General features: G+C 32.5%; 1 protein-coding gene across 1 annotated transcript in view; it reads right to left on the minus strand.

Annotated features, from left to right (window-relative positions):
• Positions 1-27: 27 nt before the first annotated feature.
• Positions 28-9,818, minus strand: part of LOC135197961 (probable E3 ubiquitin-protein ligase makorin-1) — a 48,401-nt gene continuing 38,610 nt past the window's right edge. Inside the window, exons 6-8 of the mRNA XM_064225260.1 lie at positions 9,046-9,162; positions 5,770-5,932; positions 28-5,591 (exon numbers count right to left, since the gene is read on the minus strand). Coding sequence (XP_064081330.1) covers positions 5,436-5,591; positions 5,770-5,932; positions 9,046-9,162 — 436 coding nt within the window. The 3' untranslated portion in view covers positions 28-5,435. The remainder of the gene's footprint in view (positions 5,592-5,769; positions 5,933-9,045; positions 9,163-9,818) is intronic.

Genomic DNA, 9,818 nt, shown 5'->3' on the forward strand with positions numbered 1-9,818 from the left:
AATGCAAAAGGATAATGAAAAAATATATAATTATAAATAATGTTATTAGGAGGGTTATCTAGTTATGTACAGCTAATAGTGAACTCCTTTATTTTTTTATGTACAATAATTATGCAAGTTACCATTTTGACAAACTAGAGGCAAGTATACCACTACAATACCCAAAATTGTTCAAAAGCATTTTTTTTTATTTATGAAATTTTCACTAGTTTTTCACACATTTTTTTGGTGAGTGGAAGGTAAAGTTTTTTCATTTTTAATTCACTGTACTATTTTAACACCAGCTCAAGACAAGCTACAAGACTGTAAACTATTCAGTTAAATGTAACCACTAAACTATGCATTAGTCCGTAATTGCTATTCTTTCCTTACTTAACTGTTTAAAGTTATCTCAAAGGAATCTGCCCCCTTATAGGCAGTCCAGGTGCAGGGTAACATGCCATACAGTATAATATAAATGTTTTGGGTCAAGCAGTTGCACTTCATGTTTGCTGAGATAACACTGTCCCCCACCATAATATTTCTTGAGCAACTGAAGGTAGAGTAATATTTGTTTCAATGATCAACTATACAGAAAAGGGTTACTTGCATTTTGATAAAATTTCTGAAACCACTATTTCACCAATAGTACTTTTCAATATGAATTACACAATAAATCCTAATTAATAACAATGAAGATGATACAATAATACAATTTTATACATAAAATGCATATTTAATAGAGAAGCCTAAACTCAAAATTTACCATTTGTTGTAATACTGAAAATGGATCTTAAAAAGAAAGGAATGAAATATGAGCACCAATTTAGTCGAGGGAAAAAAGGAAAGGCATGACAAGATATTAAAAATAATGACTGGAAATAGAAAGGAAAAATTTGTATGACATGAAAAATACATGAATTTGTAGTCAGTGATCTGAACAAGTAAAATTATCTTAAGCCAGAGAGGATAATTTGGCAGGACAGAATTTAACCAAAAACATTGTACTAATAAGAAATTTCATTTCAAAATTAGTAAATGTCACTCTCTTAACGACGAATGAATAATTATGACTATTAAACTCAATACTATACTGCATTACAGTTCAGCTGCAAATACACTTCATATTCAACACTGAATATTATATGATTACAGATGTTTGTAACACCAACACAGACACTATATAAATGTAATCTGATATTCCATGGGGATGTTACTAAGAAAAAAATTGTGGATACTTGGCCACATAAATGCTTCAAATCATCCTTCAGGGTCCAGATGTGGTGTGAAGTAAAGCAGAGACTTGAAAATGTAACACAAAATTTTTAGCCCTGTTTTGTAATTAATTGTACTAAACACTAGATATGGAATGGTTACAAATAAATACATCTTGGGAACACACTGACTACAGATAAAAACAATCACTAAATATCAGAAAAGTAATGTGAGGAAATTACCAGCGTAAACTGTCACAACAATACATCAGTACACATACCAGTAAAATAAAATAATAATAGTGCAGTACCAGAAACCAATGCTAAACCATCCTAAGAAGCTACTAAATCCCAAAATAATCCAATTATTTAAAGTTTACGGTTAGGAACTGACATACCAACAAGGAAAAAATTACAGATAAATTTATAAGAAACATCAATCTACAGACGTTCATAACTTTGTACTGTAGATTACCCAAATATTTTTCAAAAGATTTTTTGACATGCAACTAAACTACAATGTTCCATTTGAAATGTTTTGATCATTTGCATGCATAATTAGCACTCAAACCAGTCACCCGTGGATAATTTCTGTGTATGCTCATTATCATAAGCATTATCAATAGGCTGATGATACATGAACCTACAAAAATTGAGAACCCAATACTAAGTTCCTCTTCCCAAAAGCTGTAGTAATACTATAATTAAATTTGCAACACACTTAAGAGCCAACTAGATGGATGAAGTGTCACCAATATCCTTTCGTATATATATCAAGCAATGGTCACACAATCTACGTGAAAAATCATTTAAAATATGAACATGTTTCGAAAGGCACTTCTTATATGCCAAACTTCCACATTTCACTATCCAAGGTCTCAAAATAAATAAATCCTGAACTGATGATGTCAATTTTGAGAGCAGCAGAACAAACATTTCATATATGAATGACCAAAGCATTACTAATCTGAATTATCAGATAGTCTTACAATACCAAAACAGCTATGGTCACACTTAATCAAACTGTGTAACAAAAATGGGTTCATCATGTTATAAAATGTGCTAATATACATGACAGTGAACCTGGCAGTTTAAAAGGCAATGTCTGTCACTTGTGAATCAGACACATTTTTTGTTCACTGTCAATACAGTTAAATTTATGACCATAAAGGGATGTTGCAGTTTTGGCTCATCACAGCATTCTGCACCTTCAGTGATGTTGCTTCTCAATAAACAAGTGAAATGTTAACGTCAAGGGGTTTTCTAAACAAAAAGCCCAGCATTAGGGTTATGTAAAAAGGATACTGGCCACTAACAAATTTGCTAAGTAACTGTACACTGAAACCTTGTGCTACACTCCCTCCACAGAACTCTCAAAAGCTTTTCTCATGGAAAGGAGCAAACTGTGACAGCAATGTTTTATTTAAACAGGCAGAAACTACTGAAGATTCTTACAATTGTTAAGAATCCACAAGAATGTAATTATTTAAATTTCAACAAAAATATATAAAAAAAATTAGTTCTCAACTAAGGATGGTAATCCAGAATACAAAAATCTAAAAATCTTAAGTAATCCCTGAACTACTCAAAATGTACTTAAGCAAAAAGCTTACCACTATTTTCAGCCCAATAACAAGATGTCAATGAATTTAGTTGTATACATGCCTAATACAGTATGCCAACTTGAAATTGGTGTCCTGCACTTATCACCAATAGAAATAACCATTGCTCTTTGCTTTGGCAAATTGTCTTCTGCTTAAGTTTGCTTTTTATACATTATCACTTAGTGATTTTTAAACATTCTCAATTACAGTATGTACTCTTTTAAATTACTATAACAGCAGTTAGAGAACATTAATTTAATACTAAAAACACTTCAGTAACTTCATTCTTGAAATCATAGTATTACAGATGGCTCTGTATATGTTCATTAAAGCTTATAAAACTACAATAATCACAAGTGTGCGCCTACCATTCTATACGACTAGAAGTGTGTATTGCTGTCCCTTGAAAGCATGAAAAAGCTTTTAATTTCACAAGTTTAACTGAAGAAATGTGTCAAATGATGACTGCTAACTCAGAATTTAAAGGTGAGCACCAAATAATGAAAGTATGTACTCTTTCCAAAATAATCAGTACTAGATTAATCCAGCCAATTAATAATGGCACAACATACAACACAACATTTTGGACAAACTGCTATGTGCATAACGTGTCTTATTCAAGTAGTACTAACTGCAAAAGTCCTGAAATATCATGGAAACCCATTTATAACCAAGTGATCCAAAGACCTACTAGCAGAATACTATAAATGTGTACTATCAAGTAAAATAAATCAAAATCATACAGTAAATTTCAAAGTATCAAAATTAATGATCCCGAATTAGAAAAACCATAGTGTCATCACCAAATTCAAGGTTGGACCCTAAAACATAGATACTAAAAGTAACAACTTTGAAGGTACAACCAGACCACATCACCCCAAAAAGAAAAAACTGCTTGATAGGTGTACGAGTATCTATGTTCACAAGCATAAGTGTTTTTTTGTTATTAGCATACCTGCTACTTGACAAATTTTATCAATATTCAAGGAATGAAACAGACCATAGGCATATATTGGTTGAATTATCACAGTGTGTTTTTAACTTCAGTGTGATTACCTAAAGAAGCTGAATGCTCAACCTTCATTACCAATACTGAACCCACTGCAAAACAGAAGAAATTTTCTAATTCCTTTTAACCACCACGCTACTGACATCTTACATTCACTGAACTCTACATATGAAAAGGCAGATAAGTGGTGCTTCATATAAATAAAACAAAAAGATGGGACATAACACCCCGTTTTCCCTTTACATACCCATATGGTTGACTCAATTCACATAAATTAATCAAATACATCCACATTGAACCTTGCAATACCCTATCTTATCCTATGAACAAGCAAACATTGCTATTATGGAGAATCAAGCTATTGCATGAATTTCAAAAATTACCAGTAAGACACTAAAAATCACATTTCCTCAATCTCTCACACTTTTATATGTAAATGTTTAAGTAAAAGAAAGAAAAAAAAAAGATAAAGAAAAAATAAGGTTAATCCAGATTCAGGAAACTTTTTCATCACATAAAAGACCATTTGACACAAAGGATTTAACAACAAATTTATTTTTTAAACTTTGTTTCATCATGTAGAAAAGTTTTCAAAGCAGACACTTTTTTTATTCATAAATTCCATTACTGTGCTCTCAGAAAAAACACCAATAAGAATGATGCTCGTCCTTAATACATCCTATAACTATCCGTGTTTTTTTTTTTATTTGGGTGCAACTGATTGAGTAAATTATTCCTCACATTCATGAGATACATTTATACATTAACTGCCAAAAAATACATCCATAAAGAAAAAGAAATGTACATGTACACACAATCAGCACAACTATGTCACAGTGTAATTATCAGCGGATACCAGGAAGTTGTAGGTTTATGTTCAACTACAAGAGTAATTGCAAATACAATATGCACTATAAATACAAACCTATGACATGCCGACGAGAGGAAATGGTACATTATTCAGTGCTACCATACATGGAGTTGTTGTATCATCCAGTACTTCCAATAATGGTTTGGTAAAGCATCTGGTACTACCACAAATGGAAAAGTACATTCCCTGGCATTGTCATACATGATGATGGTACATCATCTAGTATCATACACAGAAAAGGTACATTATCCGGTACTACCACACACAAGTTGGGTCATAAAACCCTTCTTGAGAACCTATCACATATTGCAACAAACTTCACATCTACAACACATTTTAAAAGAATTAAAAATAAGTTATGAAGTACTGAACTTGTTCTAGGTTTTTTGTAGATATGTGCTCACACAATTTTTGTAAGTACAGTATATTACTGTGAAAAGTAGGTAGGCCTTCCTGAGGATAAGCAGATTTGGCATTCCAAAATCACCAGTATCACTGTAAACCTGAATGACTTACTACAAATAACCTAAAACAAAAATGAGACAGTGTAACCTAAAACCAATTAAACAAATCCTCCTTCGATTAAAAAAAAAAAAAATTTGTCACTTTCAAAATGTTAACTTACTTGCTTAACATTACTTTCAACGCAGGTGTAGGTTATTGGTAATAGTAACACGCAATAAGCCTAAGTTCCATCAATTAGAAGTATTACATGTATATATAAAGTATTTCTTTCTAAAGTCATCTACTTCTAGAATCTATAGGTCTGATGCTTCTGACACAGAGTCATCTGCAAAATAAAAGTCATCAGCCAAATCTTCTAGCTGTAACTCCAGCAGCAGAGTTTGAATGGAGCCACGCAGCAATTCAAGCCGGTGTTCACGCTCTTCAATGAAATCCCAAAGCACCATGTTCTATTGAAAATAAATAAAGGAATAACAATACTGAAGTGTCATGAGTCGGAGTAATTTATAATTAATTTGCAATGTTAAACATTTATACATAATAAAACTAAAAACTCAGCTCACTTTCTGAAGTTTTAAATTGTTTATCCATGAGAAATTACAATAACTTGATTAGAAAAATACTTACTTCAAGATATGACTGCAATTCTCCATCAGCAGTAAAACGCCGCCTTCGCCTTGGTGGGCCAACATCTTTCTTGGTGCCATCAGGAAGGGCATGAAGGTAGAAACATTTGTTCCCAAAAGGACATTGCCCTTGCCCTTCTTTGAAGTATTTGCATGGTTTTGCACTACAATAGACAAATAAATCATGAGTCTGGAAACACAATGTTTTATGTATACAAAACAAACACAATTTGATGTTGCTGTCAGTAGGGAGTGGTGCACATGAAACAGTTAATCCCTAATTACAATTGTAATTTATTACTGATTCGCTTAAAAAACTTACAATTTATTCATCAATACATTCAGGACATCTTTACCTTCTTGTACAGTATATCAATCAAATAACCTTTTCATGTAGCTTGTCAATACCTCACAAAAATACCACCTCACAAACTAACTACTCTTTTCTGAGGAATTTGGAATAAGGATACAGAGAGTGATGATTCAGAAGTGTTAGCATGGCATAACAGTAAAAGAAAGGTTACTTGGCTGATGTAAATACCCAATATGCTTATCTTCAATACACTATAAAAAGAAACTTATATAATGCTTAGAGTTTTAAAAAAATTATGATTTTTAGGAAAGGCAGTTCAGATCAAATATCTATACCACTGAAATCCATGAACAAAGCAGAATATTATTAATAAAATATTATGAGTCAAGCTGCAACCCTAGATGAAAAAGCTGGATGTTACAAACCCAAAATGTCCTAATAAGGACAGCAACCATACACTAGACAGACAAGAAAACTGACACAATAAATAACAACAAAAGTCAACTGTTCCTGGAGTCTTGTCAGGAGAATTTACACTAAATAGTGGGGTATCGAAGCAAAACATCATGTCAACCTTGCTGATTTTCAAAAATCCAAGGTGTCAGTTTGAAAGGGAAATTTTTTTTTCTTTTTTTTACTTTCAAATAGCATCAGTCTACTGCATATAAACTGAATGTACAACCTGCGAGTGCTAAAAGGTTTATAGCGCTCAGCAAGATCTGGACTCTTTCATAATAAGTCCTGGACTTATTACACAGATGTTCCAGGACAAGGGATAAGAACAAATATTTCATGAAACTATTCAAAGTATCTAAGTAGAATAAACGAGAATATAGAATTTAGGACAAAGGCCCAGATGTAACAGGAGGAAAACCTTGTACTTACACTATGAAACAAATGTTAGGAAAGGGTGGTAAGTAAAATGGAAGAAAGAGAATATGAATGGCAGTACAGCAAAAGGGAATGAAATGAGTTACAGGTAAGGGATACAGTGATGCCATAAAGAACCTCAAATAATGTACAGTGCACCGTTGAGGTGGACTGTGTACCCCATTAGAACAATTTGCTACTCTCCAAAAGATAATAAAATTTTCATACCTTATTTCTTATTTCTTCATCAGGCAATGTAGCTGATGAGTTTGATGAAGGGTGGGGTAGTCACTCTAATAATTCAAATTTGCTAAAATTCTGGGGAATATGGAAATTTATCCAACATACTCCTAAAAGGTTGATCTATTACTTCTGCTAATTGCTCTGAACTGGGAATATTAGTATAGACCCACTAAAATTGGAAATATAGATAGAGTAAATTTGCCCAACATTTACTTAGTTTGTTCCAAATCTTGTTGAATGTTATGAATGATATATATTTCCTCCATAATAAGAATTTAATCTTTTTTATCTAATTTTTTTTTCCTTTGCAGATACTCTGGCATAAGCTATCCTATTTTCCTCCCTCGGTGATCTTAAATACCTACAAACACGTCTGGTTATGTTACTTTTCATGTATGAACTGCTTCCTAGTCCAGTGTTGCAAAGTAATGAAAGAATGGAAATACTATACCTCATCTAATACTTGCCCATTTATCACATCAGGATTCTAAACTCCCCTCTCTTCCTTATTTGCTCTGTAAAATATTTTTGGCATTGAAAATATCTTACTTCATGTATATTTAGTAATCCTCACCACCCCTTGTCACATCATCCCTAACTTTCAGTACACAGTATAGAGGTCACTTTCACAACAATCTAACAAAACCAAGATAGTTATTTTGCTGACTTTACTTTGTCCACTGTTTCCTTTCCAGTCACCATTAGACCTGTTTCACTTATTGTGATTTTTGGTCCTGTCTCAATTCTACTATAACAACTCTTAAATATTTCCATTGCCTCTTCCACAAATTCTGCAGTTCAAAACCGGTCATCTGCATAAAGCAGCTACTTGGAACCAACTTTTCTTCCCCAGATTTACAGCTTTACCATTACTTTTGATAAACAGCAATGGACTCAGCCATGATCTCTTATACACACCAATACTTACATCAAATTCTGATAAACTTGTCACCGTCATCAATCTAGATCTAGTATTATGGTACAGTAATATCACTAGTTTGATAACTGTTTCTGATATCCTCTTCCTTTGTAATGCCCTTTTACTTATTTGTCAAACACTTTTTCAAAATCCACAAATCCATGCAAGGTATTTCTCCTGTAGCTGACATCTTATAAAGTGTGCTTCTGTTGTTAGTCTCAGGTTTCAAGCACAAAAACTTAATAAATTAAACAAACAAATTCTAAATATTACTTGACTTATTCTAAATTTTAATATACCTTTTTAGAGTGTATGTATGGGAGTGTGAGTTTATTTATTTATTTATTTAGTGTGTGTGTGTGTGTGTGTTAAACTACTATAATAATAATAATAATAATAATAATAATAATAATAATAATAATAACAACAATAATAATAAAGTCAAACTGGCAGTTATAAATGTTAACAATTTCTCTCAGCCTTTCCTCCCGGCAACTTTTTCCAATATTTTCCATGCATCCTTAAAAAGTACAGATGTGCACAATTTTATTCACGCAAAATAATATTTTCTTATACAATATCCTGTTTTTCAATATATACTCGTAATTCCATGGATGAAATCCCATGTACCAACCTGCTATACCTGGAAAAAGCAGCTCCCATGCCTTTAAGGTCATCTGTATATTTATATGACCCAGTAATAAGAGGGCATAAATCTGAGACTTTCACCTCAGTTAAATATGTTAGGTCCATGAATTTACAAGTGAAGAGATAGACCTCAACTTTCCCCTCTTTTATATTCTGAGTGATAAAATCATATCAATTATAGCAGAAAAAAGGGAGCAGAAGGCAAGAAACACGGCTAGAGTTTGGGGATTTAAATAATGCCTAATCAAAATCAAAGTTATAACAAATTAAAAACTATAAATTACCTTAAAGCTCGTCGATAACTGACAAGAAGTTTTTCTTTTTCTTCCTTATCTTTGTCATCTACCCAGTATCGAGAAGGTATGACATAATCACTTTGTGTTCGACACTCTGGACAAGACCTATGAAATAGGAATAAAAGTATATTTATTATAAAACAATTTTCCCAATTATTAAAATATAATGCATATCATAATGCTTCCAGAGCACTAAGCTACTTTACAATAACTTTTCCTATTTCCCAAACATTTAATATGGCAACACCACATATAAACTTCAATTTGTTACTTCACACCTCAAGTTTTCATGACTTTTATGATATCTCAAGATAAGTGATTATGAGAACTTGTACTCATTAAAAATGGTAAAATATATTTAAAAAACTGAAAAATTCTGCAACACTAACATGTTGATTTTTTAAAAGCTAATAAGTAAGACAGCAGAATATTCTGCATTAAAATTTTCATCACCCTTTCATGCCTGTTCATTTTCAAAACAGCAGGTGGTTTCATGAAGTGAAATGTGTACACTCCAGGACAACGCAGAAAGATAAGTAAGAGAGAGGCTCAACATCAAAAGAGGGCATAAATCTGGGGCACTCCTAATAACACCCCTGGATATCTACATTGACCATTCTTATGAGCAGAAGAATCATCAGGCATATAATTCTTGCAAAGACCAGCTGACACATCCATCAATGACTGAGGCTCCTTAATCACCCCTGTCTGTGAAGGAACTGTTGTATGTCAAGAAACTGAAACTGATACCTGAAGAAGAG

This window comes from Macrobrachium nipponense, chromosome 21, assembly GCF_015104395.2.
Source record: "Macrobrachium nipponense isolate FS-2020 chromosome 21, ASM1510439v2, whole genome shotgun sequence".
Lineage (NCBI taxonomy): Eukaryota > Metazoa > Arthropoda > Malacostraca > Decapoda > Palaemonidae > Macrobrachium > Macrobrachium nipponense.